Source organism: Conger conger, chromosome 8 (assembly GCF_963514075.1).
Source record: "Conger conger chromosome 8, fConCon1.1, whole genome shotgun sequence".
Classification (NCBI taxonomy): domain Eukaryota; kingdom Metazoa; phylum Chordata; class Actinopteri; order Anguilliformes; family Congridae; genus Conger; species Conger conger.
The window spans coordinates 48,994,500-49,017,875 of NC_083767.1; the positions used below are offsets into that span (position 1 = coordinate 48,994,500).

General features: G+C 43.7%; 2 protein-coding genes across 3 annotated transcripts in view; one reads left to right on the forward strand and one right to left on the reverse strand.

Annotated features, from left to right (window-relative positions):
* lhfpl3 (LHFPL tetraspan subfamily member 3) overlaps positions 1-13,939 on the forward strand; it is a 40,274-nt gene extending 26,335 nt beyond the window's left edge. The window contains exons 2-4 of the mRNA XM_061252253.1: positions 7,514-7,750; positions 12,088-12,115; positions 12,348-13,939. Of these exons, the coding sequence (XP_061108237.1) occupies positions 7,514-7,750; positions 12,088-12,104 (254 nt within the window). The 3' untranslated portion in view covers positions 12,105-12,115; positions 12,348-13,939. The remainder of the gene's footprint in view (positions 1-7,513; positions 7,751-12,087; positions 12,116-12,347) is intronic.
* Positions 13,940-22,096: 8,157 nt separating this feature from the next.
* The window catches only part of kmt2e (lysine (K)-specific methyltransferase 2E), a 39,166-nt gene continuing 37,886 nt past the window's right edge, over positions 22,097-23,376 (reverse strand). For both annotated transcript variants that reach the window (XM_061252200.1, XM_061252199.1), the window contains one exon: positions 22,097-23,376. This exon is cut by the window's right edge and continues 952 nt beyond it. In XM_061252200.1, coding sequence (XP_061108184.1) covers positions 23,282-23,376 — 95 coding nt within the window. In that variant the 3' untranslated portion in view covers positions 22,097-23,281.

Genomic DNA, 23,376 nt, shown 5'->3' on the forward strand with positions numbered 1-23,376 from the left:
CCAGCCAGCTGTAGGATATGATACAACACAACTTACATAAGCCACCATAGGGATCTCCACCGGACAAAGAAGAAAACAAGTACGTGCTGTGGATTATAAAACAGCATTATGTGGTGTGAATGGTTATTTATGCGCCTGAGGCTTTTTCCAAACCAAATAATTGACGATTCATTAAGTGATAAAAAGCTCGCTCATTAAGGTTAGCCTCATTGCCCTGGTGAGCGTGGCATGTGTAAAGCTACCGAAAGTTTTATAAGCTTCCACTTGAACTCGGTGTTTGGTGATCAGACAGTGTTTCTAATTATGTATGCTAAGTGATTTTTAAGGAACGTCTTGACAGGATATAGAGCTGGGACTGTGCATTGCATTTGTGGGATAGCTCACAAAGCTTAATGACAGTGAATACAACTCTTTGCTAACTGTAACCTATCATTTTCAGAAGTGCATGTGTATGTATGTATGTGTATGTGTATGTGTTTGTGTGTGTGTGTGTGTATGTGTGTGTGTGTGTGTGTGTGTGTTTGAATTGAACAGTAGAGAAAGGGAGGAACAGTGCTTACATAGTGTAAATGCGGGCATAGACATGGGGGAATGTAATGAAGGCAACAAATGCTTTTCACAGTTACTTTTCCTCACCTCTCTTTTCCTGTTCTTCTCATCTCCAGTCCCCTCTTCCAGTCCTCTCATTACTGCCATTTAGCAGACGCTCTTATCCAGAGCAACTTACACACAGCATCCATTTATACAGCTGGATATACACTGAACCGAAGTCCCATGAACCTGTAAACCTTTAGGCTACAAGATCCAGTTCCTTGCTGTTAAGACTGAAGTTCCCCAACAACAACCAGTAACATAAAAGAGACAAATCAAAATTTGTTGCAAAAATGTATTGTAAATAATAAGAAGATGGAAAACACTGAATAGGCTGCAAAAAGAACCTGAAAAAAGGTACAGGATGTAAAAAGGCACAAAATAATCTGACCGAAGAACAAGTGAAAGAAAACCGGTGGTCATGCCTGACTGCCAGCAACCAGAACAGAGGTAGACTGCAGGAGCAACAGGGACCACACCCTTTCTGACAGCCACCTCCACAGGCACAGCCAACCTGAGTACACCTGGCACCCTCCCCTACCCCCACCTTCCTTTCCATGCTTGTCCTGGCCTACTGTCGGTGGAAATGAGCAGAAACATGCTTTTTTTTACATGAAAGCAGGGCTGCCAGCCAGACTCTCAGGCCTATTAGCACCACAGTCTTTAATACTCATCAGGAGCATGAACTACATCAGGAAGTAGAGCAGGGCTCTACTACTGTAGATAAACTGCATCGCTTCAACCGTATTTATCTACTCCAGTTGCTTATGGTTACATTATTAAAATGCATAAATACATTGATGTTCAGTGTGCAAGTAAAATGTCAGGGTTTTCCCCAGATGGTCTTGAAGTTATTAATAAATGTAGAATGTCCTGTTATGGTGAAAGATCCACACAGACACACACACACACACACACACACACATAGACAGTATCTCATTGACAGACACTCTCACTCTCTTCTCTCTCAAATGCGGTTTTAAATTTCAGGTTGCAAATGCACATTCGTACTCCCATGATAGTAAATTACATAAGAAATATAAATACAGTGCAGTGTGATAAAAGGGAAATGTCACGATAAAAACATCAGCGTGCTCACCTGTACTTTCCCAGCTGTGTCTGGGCCTCCCATTAGCCGCTAAGTGAACAGAGCCGGTCCTCCCTAGGTAAGCACATTTTCCTTTACTGCCAGGGCTTCCTCTACACTTTTCTCTTTATTGCCAGATTGTATTCCCTGAGTCTGTGCTTTGACAAAACTGGCATCTTTAAATAACTTCCACTGTTGACAGGACTATAATCTGAAACCCACAGCACAAAAAAGAATATTTACGCTTTCTGCTCTTTGTGCGGCTCTCTTTCGGTAAGTTTTCCTCCGGCCCTCCATCTTAGGCCCCTATAGCAATGTGCTCACTCTTTAAAGTTGGGCGTAGTATCATTTTAGTTCTATCATTCTTTTTATTTATCAGTGGGTAGTGGGTTTTGTGCTGATTCTGCGCTGTATTTGTGAACGGGAGATTTTGTCTGTACCTGAATGCATGCAGGGATTCATTCGGGCGATTGTGTCTGTAAGCAGTGGATTATTTAACTCAAGTCATAGCTCTGTCTCACTCCATCAATATAATTCCACATTTATTTCTTACAGTATATAGAGTATAAACAATATTTAAATTAATTTAAATAATAGTTATCTATCCCATTTGACCTACAACCATCACTAATTTGTATAGCAAACCATTCTGTGTGATCGAATGAAGATCTTTCAGCTTTTGTGTTTTTCTGTCGAGCTGGTTGTTGTGTAAATATCAAATTTGGCTTTTACGCTTGATTTTGTGCTGGTTAAGGAAGTTAAGGTTTTTTGTATTTTTGAAAGTAATTCTACATAAAACCTTCTCAGTGTTACTGCTTGCACAGATGCTACAATTGGAGAAGGTTCTGTGGTCTCCGCGCAAGATGGGCATACTAGCCGTGGGAGGTAGACAAGCGCGCACTCAAAATCTGACACTGTTTCACTGCCTCAGAGGTACTGTCTGAAGGCTTATAGAGCTCCAGTTCTGTAATCAAAAAATCCCACAGATTCTGATGTCTCTCTCGCTTTTTCTCTCTGTCTCCCTATGTCTCTCGCCCTCTCTGTCTCCAGTATATATATCTGTCTCTGCCTGTCTCTACCTCTCTCTCTGGCTCACACACTCTCATTCACGTTGGCGCATGGTCCATTGCACAGCGTATCTGTGCTCATAGCTTTTAGTGCTGGGTAATTAAGGATGAGGCAGCTGTGGGAGTGTTCAGAGTTTAACCGTTCTGTGGAGAATGTACCTCAGCCATCATCACTGGCCATCTCCGTCACTGGCCAACAGGAAAGCCTGACAGAGACAGAGACAGAGACAGAGACAGAGACAGGGACAGGGACAGAGACGGGGGTGTTGGCTATAGAATATGCTTATCGGAAAATTGACAGCACTGACAAACACTCTCTCACACATATGTACAGAGACCATTACAGAGACTGTTCCTGAGATATTGTTTTGCCAATCTCAATACTGGAGAGTTGAAGAGTTTGGCAGGCAGATGGGGAGGTGAGTGGTGGTTTTTGGTGCTAAAGGAATGATGTCCTGGCAGTGTCCTGAGGGGAACCTCGACCCCCCCCCCCGCCCTGCAGAGAGCAGACTGAGAGAGTCTGCAGAGATCCTCATTTCATCCTGTTCTGTGCATATAAATGATTTAACAGCGTCACCCCACAGCTTCATATCATATATAATGGAAGGGTGGTGGTGCTGAAAAATGTATAATGGAATGAAAGAAAAGGTGCAAGTGCAACTTAAAAAAAAGAAAAGAAAAAAGAAAGGTCTGCGTCTTTAGACCAGCAGCCTCGGACAAACACACATGCACATGATGGCATACGTCATGCAAAATACTGTGAATTACGGGGCTGAATTCCCTGTTCTCATTATACCATTTAATGACCCATGTGTGCACCATGCACACGTACAGGTGAGAGAAGCAGCCTATTGCCCCACTTTATTATCCTTGGGCAAGACTGGAAGACGCTGTATATATTTATTCACAGAGAGGAAGGGTATGTATTTCACTGGGGGGCTGTATTTTAGGATTGGGTGTGGAGTTTATGGGCCAAGACCAGGGGGGATGTTAACTGTGAAATCTGGCCACGGTTCCTCGTCCCCCATGGCTGCCCTAAGAGATGTGGAACGGCAGACATCTTTAATTATTTATGATCCACACGCTCCTGACTAAGTGTGCAGTCAGCTCCTTTTCCACCTCTCTTGATTTTATTCTGTGGAATAACCTGGAAAAAGAGCTTCATCTCGGCTGAAACCAGGAGATTTTCCCCCGAGGCACAAACTGTGAATGAAAATTTGCTGCTAAATATTTCAAGCAGGAGAGAGAGGGTGATGAGGAAGAGAAAGAGATAGACAGAGATGTGCAAGAGAGAGAGGGGGAGAGAAAGTAAATAAACTCTAAATAACCCCAAAGGAGCTTTAACAGTGATGCTATACCTGCCACCGTAAAGCCGGCAGATTGTTAGAAACTCTCACGTATCTAAAATACAGTATCTTTCATCATGCACAAAAACTGTCTGGATCAATTGATCTATCCCTTTAACCAGTACAACACAAGAGAAATGTATACAGCGCCTCTTGGTGGCTGCTTCGTGAACATATTAGTAAGATGTCTTAAAGAGTCTTAACGGCACTCCCTAAGACTGGGGGCGGGGCACTGGGTGTAAATCAACATCATTATTACTGTTCTTACACCGTTTATCTGTTTTTCTTCTTCACTGCTTCTCCCTGTTTAATGAAAAATAAGAACTGGGAGATGAGAGAGAACAGGTAACCAGCAGGAGACCCTGAGTCATCTCACTCTTTTACTCTGCGCCTCGTTCTTTCTTGTTCCCTTCCTCCCTCCATATCTCCCTCTCTCCCTTTCCTCTCCCTCATACCCTCCCCCCTCTCCTCCTCTCTCTCCCACCTTCTCCCTCTCTCTATCGCGATCTCTCTCTCTTGCACACACACACATACACTCACACACCTGCACACACACATAGACATGCACAGACACACACACACACACACACACACATACACAGCAGTTGCAGACTCTTGCTCTATGAGAGATGTAACTGTGATCCTCAGTCATTTCCTGAGATTATCCAGCTCTTAAATCCCTGGCAGCTTGTGCTCACGGGCAGGCTGCTGTGTGACTGCAGTCTGTGTGTGTGTGTGCTTGTGTGTGTGTGTGGGTGTGTGTGTGTCTGTGTGTGTGTGTGTGGGTGTGTGTGTGTCTGTGTGTGTGCGCGTGTATGTGGGTGTGTGTATGTGTGTACATGTGGGGGGTGTGTGTGTGTGTGTGTGTGTACATGTGTGCATGTGGGTGTGTGTGTGTACATGTGGGTGTGTGTGTGTGAGTGTGTGTGTACATGTGTGCATGTGGGTGTGTGTGTGTGTGTACATGTGTGCATGTGGGGGGTGTGTGTGTGTGTGTGTGTGTGTGGGTGTGTCTTTGTGTGTGCGTGTGTATGTGTGTGTGTGTGCATGTGGGTGTGTGTGTGTGCGTGTGTGTGCACTGCATCCACAGCCTCAACTGTACCACTTCTACAACATTAGATTACCGCAGTCCCTACCTTTATTCCTCTATTCACACTCATTTTGCTCCACCGTCCTGAAATGAACCGCAGGCTAAACTCAAACTTGAGTCATCTCACGAGCAGACTCAAACACGCGTTAAAGGCCCACACTCGTCAGCACTCTCTTCTGGGTTTAGTATCTAAAACACCCACAAAACCTTCACAAAGAGCAGTGACGGAGGTTTCTTGAAAAGTCCTGAACCCCTTTCCCTCCCCCTCCCGCGGTCAGTTCTCTGTGTTAACATTTAGAAACGTCATCCGATAATTCTGCAAAAACAACTTCACGTCACGTGGGAAATCGTTTTACAAACAACTCGGAAAAATAGCAGTTAGACCCTAAAATATGCATACTTCTACCAAAATTGCGATCGTTTTACTTGGATCAGTATGGAACACAAATCGAAAGAAAGCTCCAGGATGATATGAAAAGCACAAAAACACTAAAATTTGGCGTGTGGGCCTTTAATGGATATTTTCAGTTTTGCATGCCTGGTTTGTCCTGACAGATGTAGATAAAACACCGTGTTGGATACCTTTGTGTGCGCTGGAACACCCGCGCTTCATGCTTGTTCAATATTTGGGCTACTTATGTTTCTCTTGATAATGTACATGCTCTTGCCTCTTAACCATCTCTCCCTTGCAAAAGAGACTCTTTATCTCAATGGACCTTTGGTGCTAAAATAAAGGTTAGATAAACTGTGCCTCAGTAACAGGCTGAACCCTGTTCTGTCGGGAGTTGCTGCAGTGTCTGGAGGCTGTTTGAGCTACTGCGCACACTTGAAACAAAGGAGACGAAATGTGGCTTTAAACTCACTAATGGTTCTGGGTCTGTTTCCTTTCTGTTGTGTGGCGTTATATTTGCCCATCATAAGCTGGTTCCTTTTTCTCTCAGAGGCACCTTAACATGGTGCCATTACCTATGCAACCTTTGTGCATTTCACAGGAGCAATTTAATATGCGCCCTTACAGTTGTTGAAATCATTAAGATTACCCGATCAGATTGTTGTCATTAAAGTGATTTAATGAAAAGTACACAAGATTAACTCTTGCCTCTTGTGACAAGGCTGCAGACAGGTGATTATAGGTTAAATGTGTAGCATTAATCACACAGAACATTCACAACAATCTCAGCTCCCCCAGCCTCCATTTAAAGTTTATGAACCTGAACAACAGGCCTGCTCTATACATCTGCCTCAGTCAGTTACAAAACTCCACAGACTGTTATTGCACATTATTGCCCTATATGGCTCTCAATTCACTACATTGCCACTTGCAGGGAAGTGCATACTCACCTCAAATGCACACACTCATCCAGACAATCTGGTGATTTGTTCCCTATTGTCCAACACACAGGTCACACAGTACTATGGCCAATTGGAGGAGAAGCACATTTCTCCAATGACAACTGGTAGCGTGGGGGTGGGAGGAGCTAATGCAGCAGGAACCCTGTGAACCTGGGCCCTGCCCTAGTACTGGCTGGATGAAGCCAGACATGTCCTGGCGCTGAAGACCCCACCGTCACAGCTGGCTACGGACATTGCCAGGACTCAGACCTGTGACTGAGGTCTCCATGTTGTTGGCAGGGCTGCGCTGTTGATGTTGTGTTCATCAAGCAGAATGTTACTCTTTTTGTTTAGAGCAGCTCTTCATGCGTGTTTTGCTAGTTATGGATTTGATTCTTTTAACTTCTGGCAGAACTATGCACTTGTAAGTCGCTTTGGATTGTTATTTGGTCTGCCAAATGACAAAAATGTAAATGTAATGTAAATGTTACAGTGGGCATGCTGAGAGAGAGGGAGAGAGAGGAAGGGGGCAAGAGAGAAGGAGAATGAATGAATGAAAGAGAGGGGAAGATTTGATCACAGAGTACAGGAATTGATCACAAAGTACAGGTTAAAGAAGAGGAAACAGCTTTCAAAGGGTTGCAAGGACAGGGTGTACTCATCCCGTGTCTCATTCTTTCTTGCTCTTCCTCTCAAACTTCTTCCTCCTCTCCCTCTTCCCACCTTCTTCCTCCTCTGGCTCTTCCTCCTCTGGCCCTTCCCCTCTGGCTCTTCCTCCTCTGGCTCTTCCCCTCTGGCTCTTCCTCCTCTGGCTCTTCCTCCTCTGGCCCTTCCCCTCTGGCTCTTCCTCCTCTGGCTCTTCCTCCTCTGGCCCTTCCCCTCTGGCTCTTCCTCCTCTGGCTCTTCCCCTCTGGCCCTTCCCCTCTGGCTCTTCTTCCTCTGGCTCTTCCTCCTCTGGCTCTTCCTCCTCTGGCGCTTCCCCTCTGGCTCTTCCCCTCAGGCACGTGCCTGGTCCTGGGCTGCATGATCTTCCCGGACGGCTGGGACTCAGACGAGGTGAAGCGCATGTGCGGGGAGCAGACGGATAAGTACACGCTGGGCGCCTGCTCTGTGCGCTGGGCCTACATCCTGGCCATCATGGGCATCCTGGACGCCCTCATCCTCTCCTTCCTGGCCTTCGTCCTGGGCAACCGGCAGGACGGGCTAATGGCCGAGGAGCTGCTGGGAGACAGCAAGGGTAACATCACCAGCACCCCCAAACCCCACCATGTAGCACTCTTAAACGCCCAAACCCCACCACATAGCACCCCCAAACCCCACCATACAGCATCCCCAAACCCCACCACATAGCACCCCAAAACCCCACCACATAGCACCCCCAAACCCTACCACATAGCACCCCCAAACCCCACCACATAGCACCCCCAAACCCCACCACGTAGCACCCCCAAACCCCACCACCTAACACCCTAAAACCCCACCACATAGCACCCCCAAACCCCACCACATAGCACCCCCAAACCCTACCACATAGCACCCCCAAACCCCACCACCTAACACCCTCAAACCCCACCACAGAGCACCCCCAAACCCCACCACATAGCACCCCCAAACCCCACCACGTAGCACCCCCAAACCCCACCACCTAACACCCTCAAACCCCACCATATAGCACCCCCAAACCCCACCACCTAACACCCTCAAACCCCACCACATAGCACCCCCAAACCCCAAAATTCTACTCGCAAGAAACAGCAATAAAGGACAAAAAAAGCACCATAAGTCTCCATAAACTGACTCTTAACAGTAAGCATTCACAATTGTCTGCATAATGTCATAAAGTGCAAAAACTGTGGCATAAGAACTGTGGGAGAAATAGGCAACACTACCAGGGCACGATTAGCACGACATATACAGTATATCATATTAAAAAACAGAAAAAGGCACCCACACACATCTGGTCACTCACTTACTAAACCATGGATTGGAAACACTGGAAATATCCGGTCTACAAACCAAAACAAATTGGACACTGGAGACAAAGAATGGAAAAGTACTGGATTCTAAAACTAAACAGCAGAACAGTAAATTCACACAACTGCCACACATACACATATACGACACACTAGGGGCCAACGTCTTCTGGTTAAGGGTCCAGTATACTGAATGGCTAGTGCATACGTTACTTTCTAGAGTGGCACACACACTTTAGTCAACTTGAGAAAGAAAGACTTATCCCTAACTTAAGGGAAATCCTACCACTAACCCTACCATTTGTTAGTGAATATTTTGAAATATTGAGCACCACATGTGTTTTTTGGGCCAGTACTTTATGGTTGGAGTCTTGATACAGTTGCATGGATATCGTAGCTACACTGGGGGCTTGAACCACCAACCTTCTGGGTCCCGGTCATGTGTCATAGTCACTAGGGTACAGGCTGCCCCAATGATATGCAAATTATATGCAACTCCCACATGCAAGTACATTGTCTTATCCTTTACTTAGGTTTGTTGAGAGATGCAGCATATCGAATTTCATGTGAATGGGTCATTTTTTGTTAGAGGAGAAGCATTTTAAGGGTTTTCCAGGAAGTTATGGGTCCATGAACGAGATTTATTCCTTGTGAGCAGAGGGACCTATCTAGCACATTTTTTAACTCTCTGTCAAAGAGGGTGTGGTGACCAGGCCCATGAGAAATAGACAAATCATTGAAAGTTACTTCTAAGGCAAAGTGTCATTAGTTTTAACCAGCCTATTTAGTTACCTTTGGAGGTTCTGTTGACATTTTAGATTACATATCTCTGTGAGATATGAGTAGTTCATTTTTGGTCCACTATTTTTTTTATAGTTCTTCTACCACTAAATCATTGAATGTGAGAAATCTACAGATAGAGTTATCTTTGTACCCTGAATCTGTAATGAATGTTTCTAAAGTGTTAGGAAGATGCATTAAATCATAAATTGTGATTTCTAATAATGGTCCTTATTGAAGCAAACCAACAGATGTGGTTGTTTTGTTTGTATAGCACCAATGTCCTTGATTGGAGTATTTCTATAATATATTTAAAGTATTTTCAACAGTGATGTTATACTGAATTTCTATTTTATCGAAATACAAGACGAGCTGATCTATAAACTAAAGATAATGTAACACCTTGGTGACTCATTTAAATAAGCACTCTATAATTAGATCCATTAAATTATCTCTTTGGAACCCTTATGACAAAGCTCACCTGCTGTTTATAACAACAAGAAAAAAACATGGCTGCCAGCTGCAATTCCCAGGGTCAGAGCGCACATTTTTTACGTTCATGTCTTCTTGCTGAAGTGTTGCCCCATACGGAAATCTAATATATCTATCATACTGTTTATGTCAGTCTTGTTTTTACAGTGGGCTCCAAAACTACAGATACAGCATCAGCATGTTTGCCATTGAAACAGAGATGCATAAAAGGAGATGTGCCTCATACCCACGGTGAAATATGCTGGTGTTTTGAGGCTGTTCCAGAGGTCCAGAGGCACTGGTTAAAATCAATGGTATAATGGATTCCACCAAGTATTAGGCAATTTTGGCTTACAATCTTGGTTGCCTCTACCACAAGGCTGTGACTTGGCTGTAGTTGGACTTTCCAGCAAGATAATTACCCAAATCATACCCCAAAATCCACACAGAAATGGTTCCACCAAAATCAAGCATTACAAGAAAAGACTCCATACAGTCATCCTTGCCAGAGGTGGATGCACCAAGTACTAAATCAGGGGTGAAATCTATTTTTTATTAAATTAATGTTTGGTTGGTTCCAAACAGTATTTTTCACATGTTGACATTTTTTCCTTTAACTCAATAATTATAGTGTCTATTTTTGTGTTTTGCCATTCAGGGGTGCCAATAATTCTGGTGCCCACTGTATATAGGGACAAACAGTATATGCCCATTTGATTTCCATATGGGGTACCACTGCATTCACTGTAAGACCAATGTGATGCAGCAGTGATTTTAATAGCACCACCGTGTGTGTGACTGGGCTATTACCATATATTTAAAGGTTTAATGAGAGCTTGAATAAATCTCACAAATTTCAGCGCTATAGGTCAAATCAGGGATTAACGCATTCGGTGATAAGCCATGCCCACACGCATATGTTAAGTCATGCATATACTATCCGCGTATACAAAATCCCTGTCTGTGGTGGTAAAAACACTACAAGCAGAAGCGTTCCTGTTAACACATTGGCCTAAAGCGTCTCCAGTAACGGACTTACTGAGCTCCGTAGTGTGGAAACACACTGACACACTCTGGCTGTGCTGCCCGGTCACTGCAGGGCACTCCGAGAGAGGGCGAGAGGGCAGTGCAGAACGGAGGGGAGATAGAGAACGGAACAGGGAGGATTTACTGTGGACATGTGCTAATTGCAGCCCGGGGCTTTTGGACGAAGCAGCAAATTACTAATGGATGTTTACACAGCTTGCGTTTGGCCTGTCTGAATTAATCACAGACTCAGCGTCAGTGTGTCCTGCCTGTGTGTGCTGAGAGGAGAGGGCAAACCGGAGAGAGTCAGACAAGGTCTGCTATTGGACAGAGAGAGTCAGGCAGGGTCTGCTATTGGACAGAGAGAGTCAGGCAGGGTCTGCTATTGGACAGAGAGAGTCAGGCAGGGTCTGCTATTGGACAGAGAGAGTCAGACAGGGTCTGCCATTGGGCAGAGAGAGTCAGGCAGGGTCTGCTATTGGGCAGAGAGAGTCAGGCAGAGTCAGCTATTGGACAGAGAGAGTCAGACAGGGTCTGCTATTGGGCAGAGAGAATCAGACAGGGTCTGCTATTGGACAGAGAGAGTCAGACAGGGTCTGCTATTGGGCAGAGAGAATCAGACAGGGTCTGCTATTGGACAGAGAGAGTCAGATTTTGTTATAGGGTAGAGAGACAAGCACATTCTGCTGTTGAAGAGAGTCAAGAAGGCTGGGAAAAGGGCAGGGTCTGCTATTGGCCTCAGGGAGCACACTTGCCACACATTGAATGTATTCAGAACATACCTTACGCCCCCCCCCCTTAATCTTCTTCTGCCCCTTGTTCTCGCCATCCTCCCCTGATTGTGAATTTCACATATAGTACTTCACTGACCTTGAAATCTAAAACTTCATACAGAAGGCATGGATGGACGTTATGTAATTTCAATAGGAACTATCATTGCCCTTAGCTTTCCACCAAAGCATTAATTAAATTAGTGTTTTGAATTAACTGTTTCTGTTATGCTAGAGAAGAGTATAAAGGATGGAGAGAGGTCAGAAACTATGCTCAGGCAATAGGCTGTCATATCACCTCCTCCATGTTGTGCTGTAGAATAATTATAAATTCACTGTTCACTCAGTCATTGGCACATTGGCCCTCTGCTGGATATTACCAGTACTGCACTACTACCACTGTAATTTTTCCTTTTCCTATCTTGTCTGCCCTCTGCTGTTTAAACTTGTGTTGTGTCTCAATAGTTACTCACCTTGTTACTCACTGTCACGGCTATTAACATCTCTCTCTCTCTCTCTCTCTCTCTCTCTCTCTCTCTCTCTCTCTCTCTCAGAGAGTGGGAATGCCTAATGCACAGACTGGTAAGTACACAATATCCCTGAACTTCAGACACCATAAAGCTACATTAGAATGAAGCTAACCCCTTTTGGACAACTAGGACTCTACAGCTGCCAACAAAAAGGGACTTCATTTTATGAACTACTTCGATTACAGAAAATAACTAGGTCTTACCAAATAAACCATTACAAATAATGATGTTGAAATGAAGGCTCATGTAAGTACGCTCTTGTTTTTATATTTTCTGTCCTACAGGTCTTGCAGCTGCCCAGTAGGGGGCAGTCTCATTGTATCTTCATGGTCCAGCTTATAGCCCACCATCCTGAGGGTGAGGGGCCAGGTTGCAGCTGTGGGGGGAGACAGAAGGAGTGACAGAAGCAGAGAGTCTCCTCGCAGCATCCACCCCTCCCATCTCCAATTGTGAAGACCCCCCCCCCAGTCCCCACTCATTGCTGCCATTCTCTTCAAAAGACTATTTCTACAAGTTGAACGTGGACTGGTATCAGCAAGATCACTGACTCATGATTGGCTTAAATACCACATTACAAACAACTCACTTTCCATACCCAGAGATTTGACTGTGGATATATAATTTGGCACAATATCAGTCAGCCTTTCTCACACACACACAGACACACACACACACATACATGCTTACAGTCACTCTACAGACTGTGACCTTTGGGTTATGTATAATAACAAAACATACTATATTACATTCAGAAACAATAAGCATATGAATACGATGTTTCTTGGTCCAGAGTCATGTTTTAGTTAGTTAACAGAAAATGTCCTCTTGTAAAGTGGGTGTCAGTTCATCTTTTTTGTTGTCTTTTGGTCCTGTCCACTCGGTCAGAACTGGGGGGGTTATACATCCCCTCTCCTGCAGCTGACTGATGCACTGCGCCTTCGATTTTCAGAGCGGAACTTTTTCCGGATTGGGTAACACCGGTTCCGCTCCACACAGGACTTGTGGAAGCAGGAGCTGAGATCTTGGCTCGGGATCTGTGCGGCCAGAAAACCTACGCAGATGGATATCAGCATGAACTGTCATGCCTCATACGTTGCCTCTCCGAAAACTGCCTGTGTATTTATTTGGGGTCTGGTGAGGGAGGGAGCTCGTATTTGGATACTATGATCTGATTGGCCCCCTCCCTGTTTGTGCTGGGAAAGCGGACTTTGGAAGATGGTGGTTCACAGCTCTGAACAGCTCTCCCCATTGCACCCCACAGGAGCAATCCTGATGTACAGTAGATATACATATATATTTAATGTAAATTTAGCTGATTTTTCAGCAGCCACTGATACTTTGAAAGGCCATACGCAGGAACCACCATAAAGTATTTTACTTGTTTTAAATCTATTCCTAATCTAATCTGTTGCACACATTTTCATAGCCACATTTACTGTCTTTATGAATTATTTCCATAATGCATTGTATTATGAAGACATCAGTATATATACATGTGCCATGCTGTATAAAACAGTCAGTATTATAGCACCTAAGGTATTTTTCATTGGTTCCTCTGTATGGTAGGGGTTGGATACAGAAGCCAGGGATCGATATATCCATATATAACAGTACAACTTTGTCCTAATATCGGTCCACTGAAAACATTCTGCCAGATTTGCTTCGGACAATGTGGATAAGCAAGAATTTCCACCTCTTCCTCGCTGTAACTTGTGTTTGGACTCAAAACGGGCTGCTTATATTATACCTGTTTATCCCGGTCTTGTCTTTTCTCCCTGTAAGTATTCTGCATTTCTTAAAAAAATAATGGAGAGACACACATGGTCAATACCTGAATGAGGTCACCAATATGAATACTAAAATTACCTTTGGAGAACATTGGTTCATTTTCAGTTTCTTTGAGAATTTCATGAATGTTGTCATTGATGACTCTTAAGCATATTTTCACATAGTAATCATAGGCTTGAAAAGTGTATGCTTTATTGCTACTGACAATGTCATTCAAAGAGTGACAAACGTTCCACCATGGAGGCCCCTGCCAGAGGACCGGTCAACAAAGACAGGAACAGGAAGCAAACACAAGGCTGTGGTTGGTTGGGTGTCAGGTCATCAGAAGTTGATTTGGGACAGTCCCAATTTACAAGCATTTGTCCCTAATCATGACACACATAATAAGGATGTTGTTTTTGCTGATAATTAGGTGGGCAGTAAAGGTGACAGTGAATTTTCTTTTTAAATTGAAAATAATTAGGCCATGTTAAGAGAGAAACTTTGATTTTACCTTTCATATCAGCATAATGTAGTGCGGCTCTCTTGGGCATCTACCAGTACTCACTGAATGTTAGAGCAGGGATGGCCTATGGAGCTCTTTAGTCTGTTATGTAATGCTCCCACAGATATTACCATAGATTACCTATCCATATACATAGCTGATGTCACAGTCTAAATAAAAACGTAAAAATGTGTTGCTTAGTGATGGTGTAAACCATTCAGTTTGATGACAGAAGCAATGTGGGATTTAGCTACATTTTGGTTTATCCAATAGCCTACATTCAAATAAAGGCTTGAGAAAAGATGTCTTCCTTTAGCGTGGGAGGGTTCAGTCTTATCCGAAAAGAGCCGCTGTGGGTGCAGGCTTTTGTTACTGCCCAGTACTAGCACACCTGATTCGTCTTATCAAGGTCCTGATTGAAGACCATCATTTATTGAATCAGGTATGTTAGTGCTGGGCTAAAACAACCACTGGCACCCACACACTGGCCATTTTTGGATGAGATTGGATGCCGCTGTTTTAGCCCCCCACCTCTAGAGCAGGAGCTGAGGGTGGTGAAGGATGGCAGTGTGGTCCACATCCAGACCTCCTGCCCTGCAGCCCTCATGCAGTGTGAGGGTGTTTATGTCACATCCCAGTGATGAAGACCAGTCCACCTCTGAAGGGATGAAGGATCCTGGACCGAGGGGATGGTAAGGAGAGAGGCCATCAAACGGCAGGGTGGATAACTGAGTCAAACGGCTGGGTGGATAACTGAGTCAAACGGCAGGGTGGATAACTGAGTCAAACGGCAGGGTGGATAACTGAGTCAAAAGGCAGGGTGGATAACTGAGTCAAACAGCAGGGGGGATAACTGAGTCAAAAGGCAGGGGGGATAACTGAGTCAAACGGCAGGGTGGATAACTGAGTCAAACGGCAGGGTGGATAACTGAGTCAAACGGCATGGGGGATAACTGAGTTTACCGGATGACTGCACAAAGCAAGACCCGGAACAGCCGCTTTTACTTCAGTCCATGTTCGAGATTTTGGCATGGTCTGGGTTTCACTGGGTTATCCAGCTAACGCAGTATTCCTGCTTTATGGCTCAGGCCCCTAAGCTCATTGCGACGGTCTGGTCCTTGGTCTCTCCATATATCTCCAAGGGGAAGTAAACATCTGGTGACAGCACACCAAGCATTGAGAGTTGTTTACAACAAATAGCTCCAGGGCAGAGAGGCAGCCCTGGTTACAGCTGCACGTCAGACCTGACCTGGGAATGAGCATCCCTTCCTCCCAGTGCTGAAACCACACCGCGTCCACAACCCCCCAGCCGAGAAATACACTGCCATTTACACACAGCCGGGGAAACCGCTGCTCCCAATGAGACTGATTCACCTCGTGGGAAAGTAAGCCATTGCAAAAACAATTAATTTGGGTGTGGCTATTACCGTCAGCATTCACAACCAACCACAGTTTCTCCAAGGAAGTATAAAGCTGATTTTATGGAGGTAGTGCTTACAATTCTTGTTCTTGTTCTAGTTCATTTAAACCAAATCCTCAGATCTGTTCTGAAAGGTTGTTATTTAGCCCATAATGGTAAATCTATTTTAATGTATTTAATATGCTAATTTATGAGCGTGTTACATAAGGCAAGATGAGTGTGAGGTCTCAGTGTGTCATCAGTCACATACTGTATATAACACTGGCATCAGTGTTAGTGCAGCAGCACAAAGTCAAGCATGCACACCTACACACATTCCTAGAAAGCACACAAGTATATATATATATACACACACACACACACACACACACACAGACATATAGTTACTTCATATCTGTCAACTAAAGAAACTTTCAAACACAAAACACTGGAACCTCAATCCTTTCTGCTTTTATTTCTGAAGAGGCCAGAATGACTGTGGAATGTCAAGCTGTTGCATTTACGGCTATAGGCTATATGTGTGTTGTGTGAACTTAAGTACAGACTAGGTACAGTCTTAAGACAGACTTAAGTATAGGCTAGCTTTCTCAACCAAACACATACATCTGGCCACTACTCAAGGAACAATTTTGTGATGTCCTCCACAGTTTAAATCTATATCAAGTATACAGTTCCCCAAGTTTGACCCCCTGACCATGAAAAAACGAGCTGCTAGCCTACAAGAAGGCTACTTGATGCCATCCCAGTCGCCACTCCGTGGCTGGGCAGCTGTTGAGCTTCTGTGGTGACGTCACCAGTATTTCCATTTTGGCGGGGCGTTTTTTTTCGACAGTTGTTTGCCTTGTTTGGTGTTGCTCACTTCGGTCTTGATTTCTTGTGAGCAGGTGAGAGCTTGAAGGAGGGGAGTGGGGATAACATAAATCCGTAAGATTAATTGAAAATGATTTAATGTAATAAACTGTAACTTGCCCTATTTCCCTGCTAATGATCATGACAAATATTACATGTCCAAATATAAACTAATAACATGCTGACGTTAGCATATTTGTTGTTAATAAGTAATGTGATTACTAACTCGCTAGAAATGTTACCAAATTCAATGATGTAATTCACCTAGCTATATAATACTATATAAGTTAGAAGAGGTAAGAAAGTAACGCTCGATTAAGTGGTCCGCCGAAGTGACCGACGTGGAGATAGGCATTGGGCAGCAAACTTTTAACCGATTACTTAACGTTAAATCTAGGCGCTGACTGTGGGACCTTGAAGTTGATCCGCATTCATAACTAAATTGCTTCGCACATAGATGTGAACAGTAGCTAACTAAATTCCAATTTTTTCACTCGCAAATGTAATTGTTCTTTTTTATTTCCTTTTTGTGAATTCTGAATCAGGTGGTCGAGATTGATCAAGCTCGGGTAGGTTTAAGCACAACCATGCGCGTTCATGGTGAGCTTTCCAGCCGTTTCCAATCACGTCTTGATTAAAAACAATTTTTTTTAACATGGATTCTGAAGCTGAGAAACACCACAAATTTCTTGTCCACTGACCAAGAGACAATCATTATACAGCATACAACGAATACTGATTTATGTTCAATAAGAAGATAATACATCAGCAGCAATACAGGAAAGAGAGGTGGCATGGATGTTTGTGAAATCAAGTTCATGTGTTTCTCTGACTGTGGTCACTATCGTGTTTGCTGGATAAAGTATTTACAGAAGTGGGTTTTTAGGATTCTGCCTTTTTCACACAGATAGAGAGAGCCAAAACCAGTGCAACCTGGGCAATGACCTAGACTTGAACCACAACAGAATTATTAGTCTTGAAATTTGGATTGTTTTTAGAACATAACATTTGTCATGCTCGAGATGGCTTTTAAGATAATACATTTCATAAATTTTCTGTGCATGTCTCCTTTGTATTGTATTAACTCTATTTGTTTGTCTTGCTTTCCCCTCAACTTTGCTTTGTAGGCTACATTTCAGCCATCTGATTTTAATTAAGTTATTTCCTGTAAATTAGGGCTAAAATGTTGTGGTCGTCATGAGCAGACGCACGCATTAATGGGGGGGCGGTTATGTGAAGCCTGTACTCTCCTAGTGGACTTAGTCTTGCTGCAATATGCGATAGAGTTGGAATAGATAGGATGATGACTGCATTGCCATTAGGAATACAGTAGTGTCATAGGATTTACAATGGTCTTGTAACAATGTTAAACTAGCTGAAAGAACTCTTGAGTAGACGGTGCCAAAGTTAAAGCCACTTCATTTTAAGCATTTCACCGATTGATCAGGATCCTGCTATATTAGCTGAGTACTACATAAGTTCACACACTGTACGTTCACAGTGCTACAAATCCATGTCCAGGAGCATCAGTTCCAAAATCAGGAGAGGAGGTGTTGGAGCTATTGGATGGGTCCACTATTGCCCTAAGGCAACAAAAAAATAATGCATCTTGAACAATTAATCACTGTTTTGAACATTCATTTCTTTGGTTTTTGGAGAATTTGGAAGGTAGCGATGTTAAAGAGTAATTGCACTCGATGATTCAGCTTGGCTCTGCCTTCCACACAGTTTTGAAAATGTGCATCCATCTCATTTGCATGAAGTATTGTCTAACCAATCAGGTGCCAGCAGTGTTCCGATCCACTTGCCGACTTTGAAAATTAGTGGGTGTCAGAAAAATAATCAGCGTGTGCAAACTGCTGTCATAAACAATGCAGAAAAAAAGCAATTTTTCAAAATGGCTAAGCTGACGAGGGGATTTTTATGTAAAGGTATTGATTTTTGTAATGGCAAGTTGTGTGGAATTTCTAGCAATTTTTACAGATGTCTTATAGTGTAATGCCAACATTTCACCTACCTCTTAACCCAAGTGTGTGTCATGTACGGTTTTGAGAATTCAACAAGCAGAAGTTCAGCTATATGTTTATGCTGAGATGTAATCTGACAGTCGAGCTGGGGAAATATGTCTTGGTGCTAAAAAAAAAAGGATTTTTTTTTCCTGTCCAGTTCCACATAATGTTCTGAACTCGTTCTCTCTTTCCTCCACCAGGGGGTGAGGTAGTGCGATCTCAGTTCTTCCCCTGTACTCACCGTTTGCTCTCGTATACAGCAGAGACCTACCTGCTCAAACACATCAAGAGATCTCACCCTGAGGAATAGGCAGACTGCTCAGAGCAGGATCAGTCACATCAGAGGGTCTTCAGCCTTCTGGCAGCCCCCACATGCACTGTGCACCCTCTCATACTGTCCCAGATACATTCAGAGCGATGGGATCACTGAAACACCAGCAAACTCACACAGGGGAGAGGCCATACCGCTGCACCCAGTGTGGGAAGAGTTTCAGTAAAGGTGAACACCTTAAACTACACCAGCGGACACACAGGGGAGAGGCCATTCCACTGCGCCCAGTGTGGGAAGAGTTTCAGTCAGTCCTTTTTCTGTTCTTCAGCAATGGCTATTAAAGAGCTCAGTAAATGAAGGCTGGATCTTAGTGATGTGTGGGTATTTTTCTTTCCTGCATCTGCCAAGCGTGCTCATTCACTACCACCAATAGCATGTCACAGTTAACATTTAGGTAACACTTTACAATAAGGTTACATAAATTGCCATTAACGAATGCAGTTCACATGTATTAATGATGTACTAATACATTGATCCAACATGAACTAGTATGTATTAGTTATATGGGTATTTAAAGATTAGCAAACCAAAGAATACATGTAAATTAATTAACCATGAACAAATACATAATCTTTTTTTTTACATTCCAATGCGATGTGGCATTAACAATGTAGTCAGCATGAATTAAAGATTTACAAATACATTAAGCTGTACACATTAGCGTCTCAGTAGTTCATTAGTTAATGCCAATTCAGATAACCTTATTGTAATGTGGCACCTGCATTTGTGTATAATGTAAAAAGGAGAGGTGTCCACATAACCAAATGTCAATGAAATATGTTTATAGGCCCCAGAATTCCAATAGTGTGCATGCATGGTGACTTCAGCTCTTCCCAGCAGCGTGTTAAGTTTTTGTTGTTTATCCAGAGGAATGACATAAGCACTGCAGCCACTCCAGTTGAAAGGTGGAGCATCAAGCTTTCATTGTCCCGTGCTGCAAACTTAAATGGGCGAAGACCTACTGTCTTGATTCCAGAAACACAACCCAAAGACTGCCCTTTAGGGAGGGTATCCTCTGGTGGAACAGAGCACAGTCTGGGACGTGTTAGAGCAGTGTTTCTCAACCCCGGTTCTCGGAAGCCACTTGCCCGACAGTTTTTGTTGTAACCAGGAACTCGCACATCTGATTTCATGACTGAACCAATCAAACCACCAAAAATTCTGTTGATTAATGAAATGGTAAATGGTTGGCATTCATGTAGCACCTTTATCCAAAGTGCTGTACAATTTATGCTTCGCATTCATCCATTCATATACACACACACCAATGACAATTGGCTGCCATGCAAGGCACCGACCAGCTCGTCGGGAGCATTTGGGGGTTAGGTGTCTTGCTCAGGGAGTTCGATCAGACCAACCATTACAGGATGGATGGCAAATTCAGTGCAATGAACACATTAACCAGAAGACTTTGTGGGCAGTAATTATGATTATTAGTTATTTAGCTGATGGTTTTATCCAAAACCACTTACAGTTGATTAGACAAGGCAGGAGCCAATCCCGCTGGGAGCAAATTGGGGTTAAGGGCCTTGTTCAAGGGACCAACCGATGTGCTGATCTCGTTGTGGCAACACCGGGGCTTGAACCACTGACCTTCTGGGTCACAGTCAAGCACCTTTGTCACTCGTCTATAGGCTGTCCACCTGTAAACACACAGACCGAAGGGTTTGGGGTTAAAGAGTGAGCATGGGACAGCAGGGCATGGGACTCCCTATTCCCCAAGATACCAGGCCTCAGATCCAAGATCTGCAGTATCTACAGCCAAGGGATTTCCTCTACAATGAGTGCCCAACTCCAGTCCCGGAGGGTTAGTCTGCATGCTGGTTTTTGTTCCAACAAATTACCTTAAACTTTAGTTTTCTGGTAGCTCTACTAACTACGTTGGTTTACTCCTGTACTTGAGCACAGTAAAATCTTCAGGACACACTTGCAGTCTGAAGCGGTAGCAGTTGCTCATCAGGGCTGGATTGAGTCATGCACAGCGGTTGTCCCTTCTCCAAATTACAGAAATATCAAAGGTGATCAATTTGGACAACTGTTTAGAAGAAACCCATGGTTGTTAACACCAGACTGAACAGTTGGATACTTTCGAAGGCATGGAGTTACTTCAGAATAAAAAATTCAGCCCTGGAATTATACTAATTGAAGCCCTAATACATAAATCACCTGGGTCAGGGGCTTGGTAACAAAGAATAATTCAAAATGGTTCCCAAACTTTTGCACAGGGCCCTTTCCCTTTTTAATTTATAAACGGTAGAAAATGAAAATAAGAAGCAATCTTGCTTTAAAATTTGCAGAATGGTCTCATGTTTGCTTTCGATCACATAGATTCATTGTAACAGACACTTAAACCAGGGGTGCCCAAATTTCTGCACCCCACAGTACATCAGAGAAAATTAAGCTATAACTGTAGGCAGAATGTCCATCGAATTATTTAAATGTAGGCCTATGTATTAATGAAGCAACTACGCTGAAGGAGCAAACGACACCAAAAAGAATATCCAAGTATGGCAGTTTGACACGTCGCCATTTGATACACCTAACGAGCACCAAAAGCACTCACCAGACGGGACATTATTTATGCATGTCTCTCAGACCGGGAAAACGGCAATAAAACCCTCCGTTTAAGTCGATACTTCACTCATGGTTTGCCACCAGCACGTGGATGCGTCAGTCTGTCCTCATCTGCTTGAAATCCTGCGTTTATTCAGCTTCGTTGGAATAAGAGCAGTAGGAAGGTAGGTCTGAATCCGCTTAACCAACCCACACGTACGGGCATTGTAATGTTCAACATATTCGTTATAAACGTTAAGTACAGTGATGTTGACTCACCCTGCCGTGTCCGACTTTTAAGTTTTTACACAAAGATAAATAGCCGATATGACCAGCCAGCTCTTCTCAAATTAGCTAAAATTTTAATAGTGACATTACACATTTTAACAAGTACATTTTTAACAAAATAATTTATATAAACATCTGCAGTATACTGTGGATTGTGGAATGCGCGCGTGAAGCCCAATGACGGCACCAAGCTGCAGGAGTCTGTGCTCAGTGGCGGAGATGGAAGCATGGAGACGGTAAGCTCTGAGGTGGAGGTCCAGTTGAAAGCGTCTGACGCCGTAAATCAAAAGAGTGACAATGAGACGACACACTTGGTGGTATAAAACTGACATAAGTGTGATTTATTATCATGAGCAATGAAAATAGCTAACCAGTGCTGTGTCTTGAGTCTCTCTTCCGCACGCACACACTCGCACGCGCACACAATTAAAAAAGACATACAATAATAGAGGATCCAGGAAAGAAAAGAGAAGAAAATAATAGTGCTACAGTCACGGGACCATTCAGCTTTGCAAAGAGAGCGCTCGTATTTACAAACGATATTCCAAAATGGGATGGGAGCGAATTGTACAGGCATAGAAAAGAAAAGAAGCAACTATGTACAGGCGCTTCTGCAGAAAGCTGGAGTAACCATCTATACATTAAATTACATTTTCTACAAATAACCATTAGAATTAAAAAATAAACCGCTAACATACTACCTACAGGTCATTTCTCACTTGGGCTCTCTTAAAAGCCAGGACATTCACTTGCTTTCAATCTTCTCTCGTTCTCTCACACGCACGCACGCCCACACGTACACACACGCACTCAAACACACACACACGCACATGCGCAGAGCACTCTCCTGGGGGAGTGAAGTCGGCTCCCAGAATGCTTTTCTCTCCAAACCTCTGCAGCGGTGCACAATTTTTTTGTTACACGCAGGAATAAAAAAAATAATAATTCTGTATTTTCTTTGTACAAAAGCTTTCTTTTCTCACTAAACTGAGCCACTAAATACACAAATAAATGGGGAAAAGAACAGATAAATGAGAAGAGAAAATGTGAACAGACAAACAAAACAGACAGGGAGGAAGGGGGGAAGGTGGGGTGGAATGTCCATTGATAAAGAAAGCTGGGCCTGACAGCAGGACGCCAGACAGACAGACAGACAGACAGACAGACGAGACCCTCAGCCACGAGGGAGGGCTTATGAAGTAGAAGAATAAAATAGAAAAGGCGCCTTTGAGGACAGGGTGTCATGGAGAGGGCGATGAGCACCGGATTCGTCTGTCGTCCATTTTGTACAAAGTCTCTTTACAGGATTGCTTTGCAGTCTTTTTTTCCTTCTTTCCTTTAAAAAAAGTACCCTTTTTCTTCGTCCTGTTTTTCCGTTGGCTTTGTGTACAAGTACATAGAAAATATTTACATGTGAAATTACATGGTATCCTCGCACGTCTTTAAGTGAGTTTGTGGGGCTTTTATTTTGAAGGGGAGAAGGGGTGGGGGGGTTGTCAGTGCCACCCGGTGCCCAGGTACCCTGCTGTGTGGAAGGGGGCGGAGGAGGGAGGGGCTCCACGGGCTCCGCTGGGCGTGGCCTGTGACTGCG